Here is a 26,718-nt window from a genome sequence, read left to right as displayed (position 1 = left end):
CCTTATTATATCTAGGTTTAAAACATTGGATATTCATTTAAAAGGATTTGTCCTAGTCAGATGTAGTCGATGGTAAGAGAACTAAACCATTCACCTTATTGATATCCCTACAAGTTCAGCTGAAGTCTTTTTCATAGGTGAAATGGGATGGGATAAAGGCCATCTCCATAAAGTAAGATTATGAATTGTCTAAGAGTGCTCAACTGGTGCTATTTTTCACTAATTTAATTGAACTTTTTATCTTACTTTTCCCCTTCAGTCTAGTTAGTATCATTTTATTTTGTAGGGAAAAAAACACACAAGATAGAACTGGATTTTAATAAATGATATCCAGAAATAAAAATTTAAGTTCTATGTATTAATAGTAACAATAGAAAATTTAGTGATATTCTGGTTAACCTCCAGAAATCATATGACACACAGTTTTAAAAAGTAAAATCCAAGGGTTTATTTGGACTATAATAATGATTTTTAAAATGTACTGATGTGAGGAAGATATGGATAAAGTTAAGACAGCATGAAAACTTGATCGTAGACACAAAAAATGTTCTTGTACACAAATTTGAAATTATGAGATGAAAAATGCAATATTCTTGAGGACTCTGTCCATGCAAATTTATCCTTTGGTGTTAGTTGACATGAACCACAGCTCCTGAGGTTCTCGATGTTATGGATGAGACAAGACAAATTCACACGGGCTACCGAGTCCTGTGGAGGAAAAGGGATGGCACAGCTTCTCTCTCAAGAGGAGAGTGCCCTGACCCTTGCCTTGAAAAGCTTTTAATGCTTTTCTAGGCACATTACATGATGGTCCTTATTTACTATTCATAGGTTTGCTTTAGGTGGTTACCTTTTACAGAAAACAAAGTAGAGGATGGTGCTAATCACCACATCACAGAAGAAGGATATTTGTAAATGCAAAGGGAAAAGTGGTTGAACTGGTTTACAACTCATCCTTGGAAGGTTTAGCATGGATTTTAGGAAGTTACTTTAAAGATTTGCAGTAATCGTTTGCTGTCTCAATTCAGGATGAGGGAGTTTTAGCAAAAGCAAGTCTCATAGCAGTCTAGGTACAATGCAAACCTGATTCCCCACGTGAGAACCTGTCCGTGGGCATGGGTCTTGTGCATCTCTGAGTGGGAGCTGGGCCCACGCCATGCAGAACGGTCTCCTATAGTTAGTAACAAAATTATAATCTTTAATTGCCTTAATTTGTTATCCTAAAAGTAAATTTTTTAAGTTCAAAATTTAGTAAGAATGACTATGGTATGAAATTTATTTTCAGAGTGTTCTAGAATCCTATACAGTGGTTTAAAGGACTTGTCTTGAATTAAAAATGCTGTACACTTAGTGAAAATCTATGTTATTTGATTTTTTTGAAAGGAAAGCTACAAATTTTTCTAGTGTGGGTAAATGTCAGTCTGTTCTTATCTTTGCTTAGCTGCAAGTTAGGACTTGTACTGTACCACTAGGTTGTGTTAGAAACACAGTTAACTGTCATCTCAACTCAAACTGTTGATGGTTTTATTTGTAGGTTTGCACAATTATTAACATTTAACAATGTTAATAATTATGCAAAAATTATGATTAGCTTTTTAACAAAAAATATGATTAGCTTTTTATTAACACTGGTGGTTTTCCATGGAAGTTCAAATTGTATGGAAGTCTTCTTTGTATTTAAATTTTTTATAAAGTGAAACTATTACATCTGCTTGATTTTTAAAAAAATGTTTTTATTTAAAATGTGATAAATAGTCTACAGCAGTAGAATAACCTCTGTGAATTGTATTTTTGAATCACTTTCCATTTTCTTTGTTTACAGCTAGTAGAAAAACACCTTAAAAATTCACCTTTAGCCTGCTTTGAACTTAACATAAAAGATACCTGTCAGAAAAATATATTTGCTATATCAAATGCCTAATATTGAGGTTTTCATTTTATTTATGTTTTTTGAAGCCTGGCACAAATACATCAGTGAACTGGGTTGTGAAAGTATTTTTGTACATTTATGTGAGAGGAATTATTTAGTTTTCAATTGTAAATAAGACAGGCAAACGTCATTTACAGTAAGTTTATCTAATGGTCCGTGGATGAGTGCTTTTATGCAAAATAGTCAAGAGGCTAGAATTAGCTTTTCACATTGGATGCACATTTGATGTCCAGACTTGAGCAATATGTGACATCTTATTATAAAGACTACCATTCAAGATTCAATTTGTATTTACTACATTTACTTCAGAATGCACACAGTGTTTTTGCTACATTTAATGTTAACTTTGTAATGATTTCTATTTTTTGCCTGTAGGTACATAAATAGAAGTGTCTATTTGTCACTTTTTGTGACTTTTCCTTTTTTTAGTTTCTTTAGACTTGGTTAATTAGCTGTTTCATGTTTTAACAACATGTCACTTTTTGACAGGTAACAGCTCCTTGGGTTGAGTTATCATTATTTTTCAATTTATTTATTTTTAGTTTTTAACCTTCACCAAGGTTACGTTTGTTGATTTTAGAGAAGGGAGAGAGAAAAGGGAGGGAGATGGGGAGAGCAAGAGAGAAAGAGTAAGGGAGAGGAAAGTAAGGAAGTGGGGGAGAGAGAGAGAGAGGGAGAGAGGGAGAGAGGGAGAGAGGAAAGAAAGAAAGACTATTTTGTGAGAAACATCAATCAGTTGCCTCCCACACATGCACCAACCAGGATTGAACCCTCAACCTTTTGCCAAATGGCATCAACTCCAACCAACTGAGCCAACTGTCTGGGACATTAGTTTTTATAAGAAATATAGGTCTTGACTTCTGCTCAAGATGGAGGTATAGGTAAACATGGCTTGCCTACTTGCACAACCGCATCAAAATTACAACCAAACTATAGAAAAAACCATAACATAGAACTGTCAGAAATCCAGTAAAATAGAAGTGCAACAACTGTAGAATTAAAGAAAGCACATCCATCCCGAGTGATAGGCATGGCAGACATGTGGAATGGGCTGGTTTCATATCCACATATAGTAGATACATTTTTGGGTGGGGTATATTGGGAGTGAGGGATCCCAACCCCACATTAGGTCCTTCAGTGCTAGGAAAATAAGCTTCCATAACTTCTGGCTGTAAAAACCAGTGGGGTTTGAGTCAGTGAAAGGAATCCCAAGATTCCCAAGAAGGGCCTCTTAAAGGGCCTGAACAAGGACTTACTCAGACCCACTCCCTCTGAGTTTCAACACTGGAATAGCATCTTGAAAAGCACCAATAGCATATGGGGAGGAACTGGTGTGTGGCATAAAGGCAAGAGCAAGGAAACAGATTTCTCTAAGACAGAAAGGGGGGCAGAGGCCGTTTTCCCTTTTCTGAAGCCTTCCTTCAAAGAACCACAGAGCCAGCAGGGGGTGCCATTTCTGTGACTCCATCTACCTAGCTAACAGTGTTTGCCCCTGACCTAGAGATTCTCTGAGGCTCTGTCCCACACAACATACAGGCCCACAGACAAGCAGTTACCTATGGCTTTTCTTTCTTTTTTTGTTAATATATTTTATTGATTATGCTATTACAGTTGTCCCATTTCCCCCCCTTCACTCCCCTCCACGCTGCATACCCCCTTCCACCCATATTCCCCCCCTTTAGTTCATGTCCATGTGTCATACTTATAAGTTCTTTGGCTTCTACATTTCCCATACTATTCTTAACTTCCCCCTGTCTATTTTCTACCTACCATCTATGCTACTTATTCTCTGTACTTTTTCCCCCTCTGTCCTCCTCCCACTCCCCTGTTGCTAACCCTCCATGTGATCTCCATTTCTGTGGTTCTGTTCCTGTTCTAGTTGTTTGCTTTGTTTGTTTTGTTTTTTGTTTTTGGTGTGGTTGTTAATATTTGTGAGTTTGCTGTCATTTTACTGTACTTGTTTTTTTATCTTTTTCTTAGATAAGTCCCTTTACCATTTCATAAAATAAGGGCTTGGTGATGATGAACTTCTTTACCTTGACCTTATCTGAGAAGCACTTTATCTGCCCTTCCATTCTAAATGAAAGCTTTGCTGGATAGAGCAGTCTTGGATGTAGGTCCTTGCCTTTCATGACTTGGAATACTTCTTTGCCAGCCCCTTCTTGCCTGTAAGGTCTCTTTTGAGAAATCAGCTGACAGTCTTATAGGCTCTCCTTTGTAGGTAACTTTCTCCTTTTGTCTTGCTGCTTTTAAGATCCTCTCCTTATCTTATAATTATGATGTGCTTTGGTGTGTTCCTCCTTGCTGTCCAACTTCTTTGGGACTCTGAGCTTTCTGGACTCCTGGAAGTCCATTTTCTTTGCCAGAATGGGGAAGTTCTTCTTTATTATATGTTCAAATAACATTTCCACTTGTTGCTCTCCTCTTCTCCTTCTGGTACCTCTATAATTTGGATGTTGGAACGTTTAAATATGTCATGAAGGTTCCTAAGCCTCTCCTCATTTTTTTTTTGAATTCTTGTTTCTTCATTCTTTACTGATTGGATGTATCTTTCTTCCTTCTGGCCCACTCCATAGATTTGAGTCCTAGTTTCCTTCCCATCACTGTTGGTTCCCTGTACATTTTCCTTTATTTCACTTAGCATAGCCTTCATTTTCTCATCTAGTTTGTGGCCAAATTCAACCAATTTTGTGAGCATCCTGATTACCAGTGTTTTGAACTGTGCAGCTGATAGGTTGGCAACCTCTTCATCATTTAGTTGTATTTTTTCTGGAGCTTTGATCTATTCTTTTGTTTGGGCCATGTTTTTTTTAGTCTTGATGTGCCTATTACATAGTGAGGGGTGGAGCCTTAGGTGTTCACTTGGGTGTGGCAACCCACATTGCTGGGCTGTGATGCTGTATGTAGGGCAGGGGTCCAAGAGGGAACAATGCTGCTTGCTCTGCTCTCTGCTGAATTTCAGTCACTTCCTCTGCTTCCCACAAGCATATTGGGCCTTTCTGGTGCTGATTCCTGGGTGGGTGGGTTTGTGTACATTCTAGCACCCTGTGGGTCTCTCCTACAAACTCTCCTGTGAGGCTAGGCATTTCTTCTGGCACCTCAACACCCACAGGTATTTTCAGTCGGTGTTTGAGGCTTTATTTCACCGGGTTGGGACCCTGCGTTGCTCGGTTGTCTTGCTTCCCAGTTTCACTGCATGGGAATGTGGGACTGCCTCGTCTGCCAGCTGCCTTGCACACTGTGCCCCCTCCACAATCTGCCGCCTTGCTGGGTCCACCAGCTGCCACTTTGCCACGCCCTGTCTCTACCTGGCTGCCTGACTCCACCCCTCCTACCAGTCTGGATGAATATGTCTACTTTAACTCCTTGGTTGTTGGACTTCCATACAGTTCAATTTTCTGTCAGTACTGGTTGTTTTTTGTTTTTAAATTGTTGTTGTCCTTATTTTGGTTGTGTGAAGAGGCACAGTGTGTGTACCTACGCCTCCATGTTGGCCAGAAGTCCTAACTGTGGTGCTGGTCTTGGCTCATGCTTCGTAACTTCCTAAATCTTCTCAAGCAACAGCCAGCCTCAAAGAGCCTGAAGCTCCATACATCTTGCTAAGTGGCCCCAGGCCCAGAACTAGTAGCAGCCAGCCTAGGTGCACAGTTTGGCTTTGCCTGGGAACCTCTAAGACAAGCACAAGTAGCAGCCATCTGATTGATTTGTAGCTCATGCAGGGTGGCCTGGGTAAAACACAGGAGGGGGCTGACCTTGGCCTGCACCACCTGTGAAACCCCAGAGCCTGCACAACCAGTGGACAGCTGGAGATCATGCTGAAGCACCACCACCCTGCCCCCACACAGCTGATCCTCCATGGAGAGCCGAGGTTGGTGGTCAGTGGTCATAGCCAATCTTTGCAGCTGACTGGCCTGGGTAAATTCCTTGAATTGACCTGCCAACAGCAATCAAGTCTCAGCTTACAAGAGGAAGGTGTATTCAGCCAACATGGAGTGCATATCTCAATACCCAGGTTGGGTGATAGGGGAAGTTGTGCCACTGGACCCTATAGGATACCTACTACATTAGCTCATGCCACCAAGACAGGGAGTCATAGTAGCTCCACCTAATACATAGAAACAACCAGGGAGGCTACCGAAATGAGGAGACAAAGAAACATGGCCCAAGTGAAAGAACACATAAAAACTCCAGAAAAAGAACTAAAAATGGACATAAGCGATCTATCAGATGCAGAGGTCAAAACACTGGTTATAAGGATGATCAAGGAACTCATTGAACACCTCAACAGCATAAAAATGGTCCATTCAGATACAAAGGGTACACTAATTGAAACAGAGAACTATTTACAGAGAAACAGCAGTAGAGTGCATGAAACCAAGAATCAAATCAATGACTTGAAATATGAAGAAGCAAAAAACAACCAATCAGAACAATAAGAAAAAAGAAGAATCCCCAAAAATGAGGATGGTGTCAGCTACCTCTAGGACAACTTCAAGTGTTCCAACATTTGCTTTGTAGGAGTGCCAGAAGGAGAAGAGTAAGAGTAAGAAATTGGAAATCTGTTTGAAAAATGTAATGAAAGAAACTTCCCTAATTTGGTGAAGGAAATAGACATGCAAGTCCAGGAAGCACAGAGAATCCCAAACAAGATGGAGGCAAAGAAGCCTACTCCAAGACACATCATAATTAAAATGGTAAAGCTTAAAAATAAAGAGAGAATCTTAAAAGCAGTGAGAGAAAAGCAGTTAGTTACCTGAAGCAAAATTCCCGTAAGACTGTCAGCTGATTTCTCAAAAGAAACTTTGCAGGCTAGAAGGGATTGGTAAGAACTATTCAAAGTCATGAAAAATGGAGACCTGTGGTCAACATTTCTCTACCCAGCAAAGATATCATTTAGAATAAAAGGGCAGATAAAGACCTTCCCAGAAAAGATAAAACTAAAGGAGTTCATCATCACCAGACCATTATTATATGAAATGTTAAAGGGACGTGTTTGAGAAAAAGAAGATCAAAACTGTGAAGAATAAAATGGCAATAAATACATATCTATCAACAATTGAATCTAAAAAGCAAACTAAGTAAACCAGAAGAACAAAGACAGAATCATAGATTCAGAGAGCATTTTGATGGTTGCCAGATGGAGGAGAGGTGGGAGAATTGGTGAAGAGATTAAGGATTAAGAAGTACAAATAGGTAGTTACAAAATAGCCATGGAGAGGTAAAGTACAGTGTAGGAAATGAAGTAGCCAAAGAACCTACACATGACCCATGGACATGAACAATGGTGTGGAGATTGCCTGATGGAGTCAGGGATGCTGGGTGGAGGGGGGAAAGGGAGAACAATTGGGACAACTGTAATAGCATAATCAATAAAATATAATTAAAAATAGTATAGGTCTTTTACATAACTGCTCATTACATGCACATTTGTTGCTAGTGGTTCTTAAAGATATTCTTGGAAAATTAATAGTAGTTAATGTTTTCTTTGATTTTAACACTCTGTTTCTAAATAAACATCTAATAGCTTATATATGCTTGGAGAAGACAGCTCATCATATGTATGGCATACTGATTTATTTTTAACCAGGTTTATTGTTCTTAAAATGTAATTACTACTCTTGTAGCTAGACTACACAATGGCCTCCAATGACCCTTGCTTCCTATTATTCCTGTCCTGTATCCTCCCTTTTCACTCTGAATCATGGCTGACCTGTATGATCAAAAAATATTGCTAAAGTGTCAGTGTATGACCTCTGAAGCCAGGTCATATATAACATTGAGGCTTCCAATTTGCTCTTTCTTGGATCACTTACTCTGGGAGAAGTCACTTCTATGACCTGAGGACACTCATGGGGCACTAGGGAGAGGTCCATGATGAGGCAATGAAATATAAATATAAACCCTCCTGCTAACAACCAGTACCAGCTTGCTGACCATTTGCGTGAGCCATCATGGAAGTAGATACTCTACCTGCAGTCAGGCCTTCAGATGGTTCATACCTCAGCTGACATCTTGCCTGCAGTCCCATGAGAGACCTGGAGTCTGAATCACTCAGCTAAGCCACTTCTGTGTTGCTTATCCACAGACACTATATGAAATAATATATATTTGTTGTTTTAAGTCAATAAATATTAGTATAACAATAACAGCAATAGAAAACTAATGCATCTGCTAAATAAATACATTTTAAAACGTTTTCTGTTTATCCCATAGTTCATATTATTTGTAGTCGTAAAAATTGTGAGGGAGGCTTCTGTTGTGATTTGTAGCATTACTTTCATAGAAGATTGGGTAGTGTGTTATTCAGAGCATTGACTTGAGAGCATTTATAACTGAATTTGAATTTTGTCATTGTGTGTGTCTTAATGAAATTACTTAAAATTTCTGATTAGTGTTTACTGAAAAATTTTAAAATGAAATAAATATATTTAACTCTCAATAGTGTTTTTTAGAGTCAGTATGAAATAAGAGATCTGACATTAAGCTTATGGCATAATGTTTGATATGTGTCATCCTATCCCCTTATACACAAATTGGCCTCTTTCCATGTGAAGATACAGTTCTTAGCCATGGAGGTGGAAACTTTCATAAGCACTTGAGTTTGCAGTCTCTTCCTAGTGTGTTCTATCAAGTCTTAAAATCTTCAGTAGGCCCAGCACTTCTTACGCTGTGAGTCATTTTTTCTTTATAATATGATGTACCTTGTGATTTTCTTCATATTTTTCATGCTTGGGCTTGTAGAGCTTCTTGAATGTGTGAGTTGATGCCTTTTGTTTTAATAAATTCTGAGTTGTTACTTCTTAAATGTTGTTTCTGCCTCCCATTCTCCTTATCTTTCTGAGACTGTAATTAAAAGTATGTCAGGCCTTTGTGTTTTGTTCCACATATCTCATACATTCTTTTATTTATTTTTAATCCATTTTTTCTCTAAGATTCCCTTTGGATATATTTTGACATGTTCTCCGTTTTACCAATCCTGTCGTCTTCTTTGTTCATCTTCTGTTAAGCCATCTATTGAGTTCTTAATTTCAGTTCTAAACTTTTTGAATCTCTGTTACAGGTTATAAATTCTTGTTGAAAGTTTCTATCTTTTCATCTATTTTCTCCATCTTTTCCTTTGTTTTTTTTTTTTTTGAACATAGATATATTAGTCATAGTTATATTAAAATTCTTTTCTGGTAATTGCCATATCTAGGTCACCCATGGGCCTACTTTTATGTTTGTTTGTTTTTTTCTCTTTGATTTCTGGTCATTGTCCTGTCTTGTGGCATACCTAGTCATTTTTTATTTAATTGTCAATATTGTAAGTGAAAATTCCAGGGAGAAGTTTTCTTTCTCCAGGAGTCACCCATTATTTTACTGGACAGATAGATTGGAGTTACATACCTTATTCCAATCCAGCGTTGAACTGAGTCAAAGCTAGATTGACATTTTGGTAAATAACTTTTTGTGTGCCCTGGGGCCCAGAGTTCCAATTGAAAGTTTGTGGTATTCACCAGAACCTTATTTGCTGATGGCTCCTGAACATTAATTCTTATTTTCTCAGCATATTGACGTAGCTGGTTTGTTTGCATTTTTGAGGCTTTCTGTTTTTAACTTTTTAGCCTCATAATCAATAATGTAATCAATATATAGCTCATATAGCTTTGAAAATTGGCAGTTGTTTTGTGGAGAAAAGTGGCTGCCTCACTCTTGCACTAGGATCTTAGCCCCTCAGGTCTCCAGTTTGTCATCCTATCCCCACAAGTACCAAAAGGTTTGCTGCTTTTCATAACTCCAGCAGTGGCCATCTTCCCAAGCAGATCTTGAGTGTTCAGTTCCTTGTACTGTACCCAGAACTGGTGAAAATCTCTAGGAAGAATGGCTGTAGAACTCAAGCTTACCTCTCTATCCTTTCTCTGCTACCTTGGAATCTTGGTTCTTGTAGTTCAGGTTGCCCCAGCAGCCTTTTAATTTATGCCTTAGACTGATGTTGCCATGTATTTCATTAAGCCTTTCTAGTTTTTCTGGACTGGAGCATTGGTATGACTCAGGCTACTTAAATACTAGCTGAAAGGTAAAGACTGTACAATTATTTTTAAGGAAAAGTCCATGAGTAGATTATTTTTGTGAACTTCTGTTTTGGCCAGCTTTGTGCTGTCATAAGTATTGATATGTGCATGTTCTTTTTTGTTTCTCATTATTAAATAAAGTCTTATTCTGAATCACTGTATTAATTTTTATAACAATCCTGGATTTATTAATTAATAGCCGTTATAGTCAATAGAGATTCCTAACTTTATTCCATAACTGTGAGGATTAAAGATATCTTATAATGCTGTATCATAATGAGTTTAAACATATAAAGTTAGTAATAATACCTATAAAACGATTAAAAAATTTTTAATGCATAAGTAGGTTTATTTGTATGAGAGTAAACAAATATTTTCTGACATAAAAAAGCAGTGATTGTTCATGGATTATCAGTTAGTTAAAAGAAATATTAAATATTTTTTAATGTGGAAGGGGAAGCATATATTTTTCTGTATATAAAATTTCCAGTTCACTTTGATTTAATTTTTTGTAATTATATTTTCTAATTAAAATGAAAATTTGGCATATATTTACATAGTGGGCCAGTTTTATATTTATTCTAATATGCCAGAGTTGATTAGTGTTAATAGTAAGTATATATAACCTTGTTTTCAATCTTTGAATTTATTCTACCAGTGTAGTTGTAGAGGTTGATACACCCAGTTGGAAAAGTGAAACATCAAGATCTTAACCTTTAGCTATAGTTGTAGTTATTTATAATCACTGAGGGAACCATTTCTGGGTCTCCCTTAAGAAATATGTTTTGAATCTTTGACAATATCAGGTAAATCCATGACAGCTGTTATTTTCTCTGCTTTTTGTACAGGAAGAAGAGAGTGAAGAGGAACCCAAACTTAAGTATGAAAGGCTTTCCAATGGGGTAACTGAAATCCTTCAGAAGGATGCTGCTAGCTGCATGACAGTCCATGATAAGGTAAGATAGCCCTTGTAGAAGATTCCTCTGTTTGTCATTTCTTTTGTAAGTTTGTTTATACTTTGCAGTCCTCATGCTTTTAATGGTGATTTTTCACAGTAATTGTGCCTTCTGCCATTCTTCCTTCTTCTTCCTCACCATAAAAAAATCAGAAGAACAATAAAAAATATTATGTGTGTATTTGTACACTCACAGAGAGCACACTGTAAGGCTGTATGATAGAATTTAGACAATGATGGGTGTGCAAGATTTATAGTGAGTGGTTCTTGGAAGCACTATCACATAATTCCTCAAAGTATAGTAGAAAAGTATTAAGATTAGAAACTTGGTGGATCTCAGTGCTTTCACAAAGGTAGAAGGGATTATGTTGGCAGTAATCAGCAGAAAGATCACAAATTATTACTCATATATTATATGAATGGATTAATTTATTCCACTGAGTCTTTGCTGTAACAAAGCTCCCACCAACTTTCTGAGTCCCACCAACAGGCTAAGTACTGCTGTACTGTTTGCCTGTTCTTGGGCTAGAGCAAAATGTGTCATGATTGGGTATTAGAGGCAGGCAGTTTCATTCATTGCCCAATGAGCCCTGTGAGGACGCTTTATCTTTTACAAAAGGCAGACTCCCCAGCTCTGATCCATCTCCTGACTTTATCCTGTGTTATTGTTGCTCATCCTCGACTCCACCCATTTCCTTTGTACTTCAAATTATATTCCATTATAAACATGTTTCCTGTATTCATCATATCTCTAGAACATTTGTTGTCTCTCCTTTTACCAGAAACAACACCTTGAGGTGCCCGCCTTTTAGCTGCACCAGCATCTACCCCCCCTACCCCCTTAATCATGATACCATTCTGTTACTGTTTTCTTGATCTTTCTGTTTCTCCCTCTGGTTCTTTCACTTACTTTCACCTCTGCCTTTCCTGTACATCTTGGTTATCCCAGTATTTGGCCCATTGTCCACATTTATTCTAAATTTGTACTTTTCTTGATTTTAAATTTCATGCTTCCTATGTTTCTGTTTTGACCTGAAACTTAGTATGTTCATAACAAACTCATTTTCTTTTCCATCTAACCTTGTATTTATTTTTTATTCTGATTCTCATTTGGTGGTGTCACTATCTCCTTTGTCATGTAGGCCAAAGCTGACTTCTTCTCCCTCTCTACCCAGTCATTCCCTATGGCATGGTGATTTTCTTATCACTCGTGCCCTAGTTGAGTCCCTCATCTTCTGTCAGCACTCAAATTTTTCTAATTTAAACCAATTTGCATCCTGGTTGTCAGAATCATCTATCAAAAATACAGATTTTAAAACCCTTGTATGATTTTCATAATCTATTAAATAAAGCCAAGGTTCCTTAATGTGGTATGTAAGACTCTGTATGATCTTGCCTCCTATGTAATTGGCCGTAAAGATGGTACTCTGACTGTAGTGCTTGGCTATTTTAACTCATAACATCTCTTGCCTGGCTTCCAACCCATCTCAGCTGCTTGAATGCATTCCCATCCTGACCCTTCTGGTTCACTTCAGAAATTCTTTGTTTCTTCCTGGAACTAATGCATGCAGGGTGAACCAATCTGTTTTCCTTCAGATTTGCTTTCATTCTAGTCTGTGCCTCACAGTTCTTTACACTAAAATAATCTAGAAACTCAAAGCTGATCTTCTAATCCTCCTTCCTAGAATTCTTCATTGGCTCTCTGATGTCTTCATGATTTGGACACATACACTCCTTCCCTTAACTTTCCTACCTTTTATCTCCATAAATATTAATACCTTCTATTAACCAATCTTTCCCATTCCATTGCCTGTCTCCTCCCATGGTCATGAACTGGATGCTTCTGTCATATAAAACTATTTGTAATTTCTTAACTTTTTTCTGCTATTTTCACTCCATGCCTTTGATCTAGTTGTATTCACTCTGCCTAAAATCGTTTTTCTCACAGCCAGCCACATTTGCCTAGTGTCTTGTTTAACTCCTTAAAAATTCAAAGGTCAGCACGGCTGTCATCTCTGATGTTCCATAAAGTCTTAGAGATATTCCATGTTAAGCAAACTCTTTAAATTTAATTATAATCAACCATTTTTTTATTTCTCCGATTGTACTGTCACCTTTTTAAGGCATACTTATTATCTATGCATGTGACAGGTTAATTTGGGATTTGGCCACCTGCTGCCATACACAACCATAAAACAGAGATTGGTGGGGAGGGAAAAAGGTTTTTATTAACAGGATTCAAGGCTTGGGAGAGCTGAGGTCTCCCCTGCTCCAAGTCACTCTCTTCTGCAAAATATAGAAATTTATACCCTTATACCCAAAAAGACTAAAATCTAAACCCATCTCCAGAGGTCCCCCACATGCTTCTGTCCTTTTTGGAGCTTGAGGTGGCAACGTGATCAGGTCTCCATTCTCAGGCTCTCTCTTCAGTGCATGTACTTGTGGGTTTCAATGTCACCATCACCTCGTGCAATTTTTCTTTCTCCCTCCCAGAGCCAGGTTGCACTGCCAGGTCACTGCAGCTGGTCATCCTAGAGCCTTAGTCCTCTGGACCCCAGCATTCAAGGCTGCTTGTGCCTCTGGGACCGAGGGATTTTCCTGATTTACTCATCAGTTTGCTGCTCTCAGGACAAAAGAGTGGAAGCAGTCCAGGTCCCATGAGCTGTGCAGCATAAGGTTGCAGTGTGCTGCTGACCCATGGCTGGTGAGGTTCATATCCTGCATGCAGACCTGCTTCAGACCATGCAAGCAAGGCAAGGCAAGAGCTGCAAGCTGGTCCCAGTGTTCTGTGAGGTCCTGTGAATGCTCTGTATGCCACCCTGACTTGGAGCAAGGCATGAGGAAGAGAGAGAGTGGGCTTATGTGTGCCCACCATTTTAAATTTTTCCTTCCAAATCCCACACACTGTGGGATTCTCCAAATCCCAGACAATTCCAGGCCAACATCTACTATGAGTGTCAGTTCGCACTATACCTTTGTCCCTCTTCTGGTTACCAAGATCTGGAAGAGGCTAGGAGTTTCCCAGACATACACAAGGGCATAAACATCTCAGCCCACAGTGGGGCTTCATGCTAGAGCCACTTTGGTTTTGTTTACTGTTGCTTCAGGCAACCTCCTCTGTGGCTATCCCTCCATCTCCCAGGAAGTGCAGGCTCTCATGCATGCCTAAGGTTTCTCCCCTGGCTTGGGGTGTCTCCTGGTCTGCAGCAATCTGGTCAAATCCCTGTGTTACAGTTTCTCCCTTTAACACTTTGGACTTTGTAATCTTTCAAAGACAATGGGCAAAGGTCTTGTTTTCTGTAACTACTTCCTGCTGACCTTGGGAATTGTCCTACCTATCCCCTGTTCCAGAGATCCCTAACAGAATAGGGATCTGGAGTGGAGGGTGGCCTTCCTGCATGGGAAGGATCTTGCAGAATCCAGGGCAGTTGACTGTCCCTGGAAGGCAGCATGTGTCATGTCCAAATAAATGGCACAGCTGGACAAGTTGGCATCCCTCTGGTACTTTTGGTGACAGCTTTGCCAAGAGGGTTATTAGAAGCTGCAATCAGAACCGTAACAACTAAATGACAAAGGTAGGAACTAACTCTACAATGTTGCAGATTAAGAAAGAGTGGCTTCCTTGCAGGATAATGTGAAAGGTGTGTCACACCATCTGCAGCCCTTTTGCCCTCTATACCTAAATTGGATATATGTAATATTCTATGATTCCCCATATAACACTTTTGGCTCTTTTCTATCTAAACCATTAGGGCAGAAAAGGAAAGCAGTTTTAAATCGAGGTTGATAGGCTACCCCATACTCACTAACTCAACCACTAGTGCAGTCAAACTGTTGAGTCTCAGGAAGTGGTGATGTAGATGGACTTCTGAAGTGTAGCCTATGCTATGTAACCAAACACCCAGGTAGATGAAGTCACAGGCATATACCCTATGAAAATAGAAGGAAGAACACCCAGGTTAATTCACATAACTAATCACAGACTAGTCTCTGAGTCCATGAGACTGTCTTTTGAGAAGACATCACTTGCAAGGCCTTTGCTGGAATGACATTAAACGGTGACAATCTGATACATCCTTCCTGCTTGTATATTGTACATCTCTGGTGATATCACAAACCCAGTTCATCTTTCAAAAGAAAACAAAACTTTGAAGACAGTTAGCTCTACCAGAGTCCAATGTCCACATCCAAGCATTGTGATTATCCTTGAAACACAATTTTTCTCCTTGAGATCACCCTCATTGTTGTCAAAGACTGCCAGTTTTAATTTTTGCCTGTTTATTTGCATAAACACAATAAGAACAGCAATTGCTCACATAGGGTTTTTAAATCTGCTTTGCTGTAACTTTTACAAGGAACTTTTAGATTGAGCTTTAGTCGGCCCTTCAGGGCACAAAAGCCAATCCACACACCTGACATAAGGCTTTGCTTGTAGCACCTATATTCCTCAAGTCCTTGAGGTTCCCAATGTGCCTTAAGGTTCCTCCTTGTCCTCTTTCAGGAAAGTAACCTTTGCTCCTTCCCTAGAAAGACTGTCGTGAACCACATGACCAAACAAGGTACCAGCCATTTCTCCAGTGGGCTTTTGTTAGCTTTGAAAGTTCTTCTCAGTTCCTCAAGACTTTCTGGTAAGAGCCAGAGTCCAGGCATGCCTCCATCAGGGATGTCTTTCCAGTGAAAGTCTTGGTTAAGAAAACCACCATTGTCAGCTGGTCTTACTGGTTTTATGCAAAGAAACTTTATGCCATCATTCAGTCATTAATAAAAGCAAATTCTGGAGGGATCAGGTAAGGGAGAAAAATACAAAGCCAAAAGGTATATCCTTATTCTTCCAATATCCATCAAATTGCATCTCCATGTGTTATACCTTTCATTACTTACTTTCCAACTTAATCTAAAGTTTTAACTCTCAGAAACCTCAGTTTTCTTTCAAGACAGAAATGAAGCAAAATCTAAAGCAAAGATAGAGTTCCAAAAAAAGTGGGGCAGTAGGACTAGACTTAGAATCTTGACTCACACCAACTGTTCATACCAACCAGTAACATAGATGAGATGACCTTTCCATAGGTCCAAATGTCCCCAGCTCCCAATGGTAGAGACACTGTCTTGACTATTAGTGCACCAACTGATCTCACAGCAGATACATGTTCTTTCTAGCTGGTCTCATGGCTGAGACATGATCGCTCACCGCAGCTGGCCTGCCGCCAGCACCCATTGACCTTTCCTAGGTCCAGTGGCAGTGACACCCTATTGATCACTGGTCTCATGGTAGAAACAGAGAATTCCCATTGTGCACAAAACAGCAAAGTTCAACTAACATCCCCAGAAATTTAGAAAGCAAGAAAAGAATAGCTGTTACCAAGGGCTGAAGTTCTTTTCTTTCAAGTTTAAAATTTTTAAAACCTCCTACATACCTTTACAACTTTCTACACACCTTCTGCAACTTTCACAGACCTTACATATTCTCTTACAACTTTCAAAGGCCTTTGCTAACTTTCTGGAACCCTCGTGCAATTTTCATAAACCTTCTATAGTCTTCACAACTTTTCTACCAAACTTTGATCAACTTTACAAACCTTCTTCAACTTTTTATATACCTTATACTCATTCAAAAATAACCATAACTCACTTTCAGTCTTCGTCCTTTTTAACAATGGGAAGGACCATGCTTTAACTCTGTATGAGGCAGCTACAAGTCCTTAGGTCTGCAAGCAGATCTTGTAATTTCTTGCAAAACAGACTCTATAGGAATCCTGTTGTACAATGACCTGAATGCCTGAACATACTGGATCTTTTTCCACTTTCCTAACCATTGGCAATAGCACTCCAACTCCAAGATGGTATAACAATATTGGGAACCATTTATGGGCCATTTCTCCCCATAGTCCAAAGTGTACATAGGCCAAACAGTGTTGCAATGGAAATCCAGCTCCTCCTTACACATTGGATGATGACTGTATGTAGTCCAGTCTACTAAAAATCTGCCTAGTGGGCTCACTCCAGTAGCCAAAACAGAATAACCTTTATTGACCCAGGTGTACAGACCCATAATTATGAGGCCAACAAGACACCAGGCAAACTGGGAACATAGAAGCAGAACTTGAACCCAGAACTTCATTTCATAAGCAAGTTTTGGGGTCTCATCTTTGCCAACCAGGGGCAAATTGTGGCCCCTTAAAACTCTGGTGATCCTCACCCAATCCTAGCCACATGGCTTTCCTGGGGACCTGTGCGTGGGGCTGGAACAAATAGTGGCCTCTGAATGGTGCCCCCCAAATGCTTGGGTGATCCTCACACCTTGTTAGAGTCTCTGTTTTCTAGAAGGCCTGTTTCCTCAGTAGCTTCCCAATGTGTGGATAGTCCTTGACCAGAGCCCAGGTTATGGCTCCCAGAGTGGCCCCCACTGGACACTGGTACATGGCCTCCAGAGCTCAAATGATCCCAGTGAGCTCAGATGGTCTCTCATAGATGCCAGTTTATGATCCCAGAACCAGAGCTGTTTCCATCAAATCCCAGTTGCGGAGAAAACAGGCAAGTAGCCGAATGGTGGGTGTGGCCCACCAGGTTGCCTGGAGCCAAAATGGAAGTGAAACCCAGGTGGCATACCCTGTGTGGCGGTGCACTTACATGACACAGCCCAACTGGCACAACCCCCATGTGACCTGCAGCCTGCATGGCAGAGGTGGCCTGCCAAGTGGTACCCCATGTAGCTCTAACTGGATGCATGTGGCACTGTGCCCAACCCCCAGTATGCATGCCAGTACAGTTCACCCAGTCCTGGGGTCCCTTTTCTCCCCCAAACTGTTTCCTTCTATTATCCTGGCATTCCCAGTGATTGGCACCTTGAGTAGGAGTGCAGGGAAGTTTCCTTAAACTGGGAAATTCCCACAGCTGTGCTCCTGGGGTCGATCTACCATAGGTGGCTGGAATAGGCTTATAGTTTGCTTTGTCCCATCTAAGGGTGTCCAGTTCTGTTACAGGGTAATTTGGAATTTGGCTACCTGCCACCGTACACAACAATAAAACACAGATTAGTGGGGAAGGGAAATGGTTTATATTAACAGGATGCATAGTTTGAGGGAGCTGTAGTCTCCCCTGATCCTAGCCATTCTCTACTGCAAAACACAAAATTCCTCTTGTTCCCAGAAAGACTGAAATCCAAACCCACGCCCAGAAGTTTCTCTCCATTCTTATCTGATATTTTTGGAGCCCAAGGTGGCTACATGAACAGATCTCCATCCTCTGGCTCTCTCCGATGTGTACACATGTGGATTTCAGTGTCGCCATCACCTCACACAGCTTTTCTCTTTCCCGGGGCCTGGAGTGTACTGCCAGGTTACTATAGCTGGTTGTGGTAGGGGCTAAGTCACTGGTCTCCAGTGTCCAAGGCTGCTCAAGAACTTTTATGGCATGTGTGTTTGTGTGCTGCTGTCAGGATGAGGGAGTGGAAGCAGTCCAGGACCTGTGTCCCATGCGGCATAGTGTCCTGTTTGCCTGCTGCTGGTGAGGTGCATGTCCTACATATGGACCTACTCCAGACCCTGTGAGCAGGGCAAGGCAAGAACTGTGAGCTGGGCCTGGCATCCCACTGGATCCTGTGAACACTCCCTGTCCCAATATGACGAAGAACAAGGGGTGAGGAAGAGAGAGAGGAAGCTTCTGCATGTCCACTGTTTTAAATCTTTTCCCCTAAATCCTGCACGCTGTGGGAGTGTCCAGATCCCAACCAATTCCAGGTCAACACCCGCCATGAGTGTCAGTCTGCCCAGTATCTTTGCCCCTCTGGCCATCATGATCTGGAAAATGGTAGGAGTTTCCCAGCCACATGCAGGGGCACAAGTGTCTCAGCCCAGATTTGGGCATTACACTGGGGCAACTGGAGCCTTGTTGGTTGTTCACTGTTGCCTTGGGCAGCCTCCTCTGTGACCCCTGCCCCATCTCAGGGGAAGTGCAGACTCTCATGCAGTCTCAGGGTTTCTCCACTGGATTGAGGTTTCCCCTGCTCCCCAGTGATCAGTCCTGACCCCTCTGTTACATGCCAGTCACTTTTGTGTTTTTGTGTGTTGAATGAACTATTGAGTGAATTAAATAGAGAACAAAGTGTACCTGTTCAGATTACACTTCATTATCACCATGCTTAAACAAACTTGCCATGGAGCCTGACTGTTGGAAATGTAATATGTGCTAACTTTTAGACCATACACTTTGATCTGAGGCCCATGTTTTTGTTTTTGTTTTTGTTAACTTTTAGTGAAGTTTCTGGTCCAGTGGAGTTTTTTATCTCTTAATTCTGACCCTAGCTCTGCTGTTCATTGGCTATTTCTAGGGAAATCACATAAACTGTCAGACTTATTTCTGCTTATGTAATTAAAGGCACTCCCTACTTTGGAAAATGCTATGTTAAACATAAATGATATTCTATAGCTGAGCACATTTAAAATATGCTACTTCTTGTTTTGACTGTGGTATCTAAAGGATTGCTTATCATTTCCACTTGTTTATATAAAAAAACCCCAGTTATTCAAAGTAAAAACATTTATGCTAGAGGATGGTTCAGAAGGATTAGATGCCCAATCTGATTGTTAAATGAGTCAAGTTTCTGTAATCAAACATGAAAGGGGCTAATTAAGTTATATTTATTCTTTGCCCATCCTGGATTGTAGGTGCTCTCATGTTAAAAATAATTAATAGTTACAAACACTCAAGACTTTTAATGACTGGAAAGGTAATCACATTTAAATAATTTGTATTTACATTTGTGATTTGTGGACAATTTTGCTTTTTTGTTGTTGTATTTAAGTAGTCAAAACCATTAGCAAATATGTGACTCATTAATAATTTTCATAGTTAAATACATTTTTGAAGACCTCTCCACTTGGCTTACCAAACTTGTTATTTTTTAAGCATATACAGTTATTTCTAAATGGGAATAGCAGTAATTTGTCTAATTGATGAAATATTTTTGTAAACAAAAGGTAGTTTGTCAAAAGCACTGTATTTTTCAAAATAATTCTAAAGTAATTATAATTCTAGGTTAAAACTATAAAATCAAAATAATTATTTTATGTTTCCTTTCTATCTTAAATATTAAATGGATTCAGTTAGTAATTTTGACAAAAGAAAAAGAAAAGGAACTAATGTACCCTACATAGAACCTTTAAAACTTTTTTTTTTAAGATTTTATTTATTTATTGTTTTTTTTAGAGAGGGAAGGGAGGGGGGGAGAGAGAGAGAGAGAGAGAGAGAAACATCAATGTGCGGCTGCTGGGGGTTATGGCCTGCAACCCAGCAATGTACCCTGGCTGGGAATCGAACCTGGGACACTTTGGTTCCCAGTCCGCGCTCAATCCACTGAGCTACACCAGCCAGGGCTAGAACCTTTAAAACTTTAATAAAATAAAGTATAATTGGAAGTTCAAATATGGCCTTCACAGAGGTGTCAGAGATGATGTAGTAGTAAAACATTTGAAGAATCCAGTTCTCCTTAGTTTTCTAATAAACTAAATGCAGTATTTATGAGGAGAATCAGTACTGTCCAGTACTTGGGGTATAATGAGTTGAAGTACTGTTTGTTTTTAGTTAGTGTTAAGTGGTTTTTTTAATTGAAATATTGTCAGTGTCACTGTAGAGGAAAAATTAAAACCATCTGAGTCCTGTGTTTCTGATTATAATATTCTTTTGCTTTGGTGAAAACATCCTGGTTTGGTTTATATATTCAAACTAATTTCCCCCCCAGAATTATCACTTGCCCCTTCCCTTTCTAGGACCCAGGCATCCTGTTTTCACCATGTTTGCTGTCTGCTGAAGATGAATATTCGCCATGGCACCTGGTGCATTCAGGCAGGATTGTGCAGCGGAATCGTCATACCTAGTTATGTCTGCACACCTGATGTTTTATTAACCAGTATTGATTTTTTACCCAGGGGACTTTTCTTGAAAAAAGGCAACCTTGCAGGAGTGAAAGGCATTGCTGGGATTGAATTTCTAATGAACCCCTTCTTTCCCTTTTTGTGACTCCTTTTTAGTGTAGCTTTATATTTTCAGTGCCTCAACTGAAACTTAATTTTAAGCAATTCCATTTTGATAAATCTTTTTAAATCTTGACCTTCTATAGGTTAATTTTTTAAAGATTGTGCTGTTTGACTGAAATGCCTGGTAGTGCCTGTAAATTTGAGCATTTCATTATAGGTTGCAATGAAGCATGCTCACATGCAGTGAAATACAGAGAATTTGAAACTATTTGAGTAATGCATAAAGAAATAAAAAGGAAGAAAAATCTCATGTCATATTTCACGTCCTAAAGTTTCTTCTGTTTTGCTTAGGTTAGTTCAGAGAATTAAAAGAAGTTCTGAACTAGGTTCATATCATAAAATGAATATGTAGCTCAACAGTTATTTTGAAACAGAAAAGGATTTTTGCATTAGAATATAAAAAATTACACTCATTATTACATTAACATGGAGGCATTCTAATGCTAACTGTGTAAGTATATCTGAATATTTTTCATTCCTTGATATGGCATAAATTTTTCTTTCTAAAAATATTACTTTGTATATATGTATTGAATTTTAATGATAGCACAAATTTACATACTTGTCATAATTAAGGTGAGTTGCTTAATCATTCCCTGCTGACTTTTGAGTTCAACCTTAGGTTGGCCATGCTTTCACAGCTGCATTTTAATTTGCTGCCACAGTTTATTGTATAAAGACCACATACACACTATTAGCTGTCAGTAGACGAAGGTCCTCCTGTGTCAGTGAGTCATTCTGACAGTTAGCTTGCACTATAAGGATAAAGTGGGCCCTGTTCTGTTATTTCCCTGAAGCTGGAAATGGACCATCTCCAAGGATTGCATGTCTTCTAAGGCATTACAGATCACTAAGGATAGAGACTCTTGACTTTGAAAATGGTTTTATTAGTAATTGTGTGTTAATGGTACATTAGTAAACTGATCCCTTTGTTTTTCTTACAGTTTTTGGCACTGGGCACACATTATGGCAAGGTTTATTTACTTGATGTCCAGGGGAACATCACTCAGAAGTTTGATGTAGTAAGTATACAGTATAAAATAATGTGTGAGCTAAATGTTATGCAAAAATTTGTGCTTTAGAATATTAGCAATTTGTTTTAATAGCATAAAGGGTCTTTATCAATTAAAGCCAAGTGCTAAGAACATGTACTATATATATAGTTATATACCATATACAACTCTGACTGTTATGGTATGTCCTAAAAATTTTAAAGGTGAACTTAGAGAGAAGTCTTACATGTATATATTATATATTTTGACTGATTATTTTTATATACAAATTTCATTTAAAATTCTCTTATAAATCCATTTAATTGCAATTCTTTACTTAATTATAGTTATCCATTTGGCCTAAGTGGAGCATTTAAAATACTTCTGTGTGTTCTTTTTAAATTATAATGCTGTAGAATGTCTAGGTGAAATGTTATTAAAAGAAAAAACCTTCATTAGTGAACAGTGGTACTCATTTACATACTCAGGGTATGTGGAATCCTTAAAAGTATGAACCCCCTCATTTGGTCACTGGTGTCATTTGCATATACATGCCTGTCATCTCCATCTCATTCAGTTGCCAAATGTAATAGAAAATCAATTGATCACTTTGCTGGTTCATTTTCTCTCTTCTAAACATAGAAAGCTAATATTTTATGTGAATTATATTAATCAAAAGCAAAGATTCGGGCTTTTTAATTTTTTTTAATTTTATTTATTCATTTTTAGAGAGGGAAGGGAGGGAGAAAGAGAGAGAGAGACATCAATGTGCGGTTGCTGGGGACTATGGCCTGCAATCCAGGCATGTGCCCTGACTGGGAATCAAACCTGCGATGCTTTGGTTCACAGCCCGCGCTCAACCCACTAAGCTACACCAGCCAGGGCTGCTTTTTAATTTTTTTAATTGTGATTTGGAATCATTAAGGAGGAAGGAAACGTTGATTTTGAAACTTGACTTTGGTGTTTAAGATGTACCTTTAAAGTATCAGTGGTTGTACCTTTCAAGTATCATCTGTGGTTGTATGAATGTGAACATTTGGGGTGAAAAGGTGATCATTTTGGGGAACAGATAATACTTTTTTGAAGAAAGCATTAGTACTTATTGAAAGATCCATTATAAGGTATTGATGTAGTTTAAAAAGGAGACAGTAGTTTCGAAAGTTGACATATTGTGTGTGAAAGGAAAAGGACTGGGTTTTTTTTTGTTTATTTGTTTATTTGCTTAAAAAGGAAATGGAATGATTGAATGATGACAGAATCTTTGGAATAGTTCAGAAAGGGATTTATATGCTCTAAATATACTGATACATCAGGAAAATTATGGGGTTTTTTTTGCTTTAGCATCCCTTTTAGGCAAGAAGAAAATACTTTTGGCACTCCCTCATTTATTCCTGGACATCAGACACCCAACTTGATGACTTAAGCACTTAGTCTTTGAATTGCCATCCATTAAAACAGGGAGCTGGTGCTTGGTAGAGGTCTCTTTTGTGGTGTTAGTCATATCTCCTCGCCTTTAAAAAACCTTGCCTGTATGATCTCTTAAATTTCCCACTCTAGTTTGGTGATTATGTGACACCCTGCTTCTAATGTCTTTTTAATATTGCATAGTGATTGCTGTGTTTGATTGCTAAGGTTCATGGGACATACACTGCTGGTTCCATTGCCAAAAGAGAAAAGAAAAAATAAATACTGTAGGGTTTATTCATGTATTCTCTCATTTATTTATTTAGTACGATCTTGTGTCTACTCAGTATATACCTTAAGTTAAATCTTCTCTGATGTTCTTTTATGTCAAGTATATCTTATATCCTTTTTTAGGTAACTTATATCATCTTTAAATTTGTATACACCTTTTTTCAGTTCTTTTGTTTGTGTCCTGCTTACATGACATCTTTGAAAACTAAGTTCTCTTTAGCTTTGCACTTATTTTTTTTAGCAGGAGAGGAAGGTGGTTTGGTGCTGTTTTATTTATTTGTTTACCTTACTTAAGAATTTGATAGTCTACTGTGGGTGTTACATGAAGCCCTGACTTCTTCATGATTATTGCCATTTTAGATATTTAACTTTCAGATGAGCAGTTTTAGGTTGACATTATCTTTTGAAAGGAGCCTTAATCTTTAGCTTCTCATCTCTGATGAGTTTTTTCCTTTATTATTTTATTTTTCTGTCTCTGATGTTTTAACTGCTTTGTGGGGCTTTGTATTATTTCTCTTAAAAGGGCTTCTTTCAATTCTAAAAACACTGTTATGACTTGAATTTGCTAATTTTCTTTGAAGATAATAATCACCATATTTAATCAAGAACTTTTTTTTCTTCATTAGAAACACAACTAGAGTGAAACAAGTACCCTGTATTAGGGGGGGAAATGAATGAATAAATGCCCCTGACTTTAGTTTTCACATCTAGTTGAAAATAATTAAACAAAATAAAATTAGGTAAAATAATAATACCTTCTATTTGCATAACATTATCTATTTCTTTATCCCATTCATGGCTTTTATAGTTTTGATTCCAGTAGTAAAAGTCATGAAGCAATTGTCCAAAATCCTCCCCAATCAACAGTGCGTTTTTTTGGCAGAGGGTGGGAGCATTGTGGAATCTCTATTTTAAAAAGTTTTCCCAGATGATTTTTTTAAAGATTTTATTTATTTATTTTTTAGAGAGGGAAGGGAGGGAGAAAGATAGAGAGAGAAACATCAATGTCCAGTTGCTGGGGGTCATGGCCTGCAACCCAGGTGTGTACCCTGACTGGGAATCGAACCTGCAACACTTTGTTTCACAGCCTGCGCTCAATCTACTGAGCTATGCCAGCCAGGGTCCCATATGATTTTTAAAGAGACTGACCATACCAAGTGTTGGCCAGGATATGGAGAATGTGGAACTCTCACAGACTGCTGGTGGAAATGTAAAATGATATAACCACTTTGGAAAACAGCTTAACGGTTTTTTAAAATGTTAAATGTACACCTACAGTATGACATAGCCATCCCATCCTTAGGAAGTGAAAGCATGTACTCATACAAAGACTTCTACATGAATATTCATATTGGTGCTATTTATTATAGTCCCAAAGTAGAAACAACCTATATGCCCATGTACAGGTCAGTGGGTAAGTAAAATGTGGTATATCCACACATGGCATTCTACTCACTGAGAAAAAAAGAATGAACTTTTGATAAATACTCTAGCATGGATGTAACTATTATGTTAAGTGACTAAAGCCATGCTGAAAGGGTATATATTGTATGGCTGAATTCTATACAATTCTAGAAAATACAGACAAATGTATAGTGGCTAAAACTGATCATGGTTGCTTAGAGATGGGCAGAGGATGGCATGGATGGATCATAAAGTGGCATGAGATTCTCAAGGCTGATAAAAATGTGGCAAAGTTTTACAAGTGTATATGTATGTTCAAACTTACAAATTTACACTTTAAATATCTGCTGTTTATTGTATGCCATTTATACCTCAGTGCTGTTAAAAATAATAATAAAAGAGACAAAGTATCAAAAAAACACAGATTAATAGTTCCCAGAGGTGATGTTTACACATCAAAATACTTAGGTTATTTGCGTGTAGGTAACTTTAAACTATTGGGTATTCTTAAGGTGCTTGACATTTTAAATGACGCTGTACAGCACAGGTAGCAAACACAGGACCCTAGGGCCAAATCCAGTCCTCCACCTTGTTTTACCGGGCTCGTACCTTGTTTCTACCTGGTGGCAGTGCCAGGCTCTAGCTTAACTGTTAAGGAGCAAGTACATTTATACAGTCCTAAAATTACATTTGGCCCTTTGAAGACAACTGTGAAGCTGATGTGGCCCCTGGAGAAAATGAGTTTGACACTCCTGCTGTACAGAGTGGGATCTGTTCTAGATTATTCAATTACTGGCTTCTTTGACCTTTTTTAAGTCATGAATCAAAAGAAAAAAAACAAAATCTGTCTTTTAAATTTTTAAATTATTTTCCTTATTTCTGACCAATGAACTATAGTTGGAGAATATACCAAAAGTTTGTTTTACATGAGCTGTGAGAGAATTTTATGAATATTATCAATATCTTTTTTTAAGATTATTTTATTGTTCAATTACAGTTGTCTGCATCTACCCCCTCACAACTCCCCTTCCACCCCAGCCAAACCCACCTCCCTTCCTTGCTTCCAACCCCCTGCCTTGGTTTTGTCTATGTGTCCTTTACAGTTGTTCCTGAAAACCTTTTTCCCCATTATCCCTCCCACCTTAATTTCAATGTCTCAGGTTATATTTTGCTTGCTTTGTTCTTTTGTTTATTAGATTCCTTTTAAAGGTGAGATCATATGGTATTTCTCCCTCACTGTCTGGCTTATTTCACTTAGCATAATGCTTTCCAGTTCTATCCATACTGTTGCAAAGGCTAGGAGCTCCTTCTTTATCTCTGCTGCATAGTATCCCATTGTGTAAATGTACCATAGTTTTTTGATCAATTCATTTACTGATGGGCACTTAGGTTGCTTTTAGTACTTGGCTATTATAAATTGTGCTGCTATGAACATTGGGGTGCATAGGTTTTTTGGATTGATGTTTCAGATTTCTTAGGGTATGATCCCAGCAGGGAAATTGCTGGGTCAAAAGACAGTTCCATTTTTAGTTTTCTGAGGAAATTCCATACTGTTTTCCACAGTGGCTGCACCAGTCTGTATTCTTAGTACAAGACTGTACTAAGGTTCCCTTTGTACTAGGGTTCCCTTTTCTTCACAGCCTCTCCAACACTTGTTTGT

General features: G+C 38.6%; 1 protein-coding gene across 3 annotated transcripts in view; it reads left to right on the top strand.

Annotated features, from left to right (window-relative positions):
* The window catches only part of VPS41 (VPS41 subunit of HOPS complex), a 225,814-nt gene that overhangs the window by 22,378 nt on the left and 176,718 nt on the right, over positions 1-26,718 (top strand). For all 3 annotated transcript variants that reach the window (XM_045827611.1, XM_045827610.1, XM_045827609.1), the window contains 2 exons: positions 10,830-10,937; positions 21,912-21,989. In XM_045827611.1, coding sequence (XP_045683567.1) covers positions 10,830-10,937; positions 21,912-21,989 — 186 coding nt within the window. The remainder of the gene's footprint in view (positions 1-10,829; positions 10,938-21,911; positions 21,990-26,718) is intronic.

The sequence above is a fragment of the Phyllostomus hastatus genome, unplaced genomic scaffold, assembly GCF_019186645.2.
Source record: "Phyllostomus hastatus isolate PE091 unplaced genomic scaffold, TTU_PhHast_1.1 phas_scaffold_78, whole genome shotgun sequence".
Classification (NCBI taxonomy): Eukaryota; Metazoa; Chordata; class Mammalia; order Chiroptera; family Phyllostomidae; genus Phyllostomus; species Phyllostomus hastatus.
Note: the sequence above shows the minus strand (reverse complement) of the source record. Positions and strands in the feature narration are given on the sequence as shown.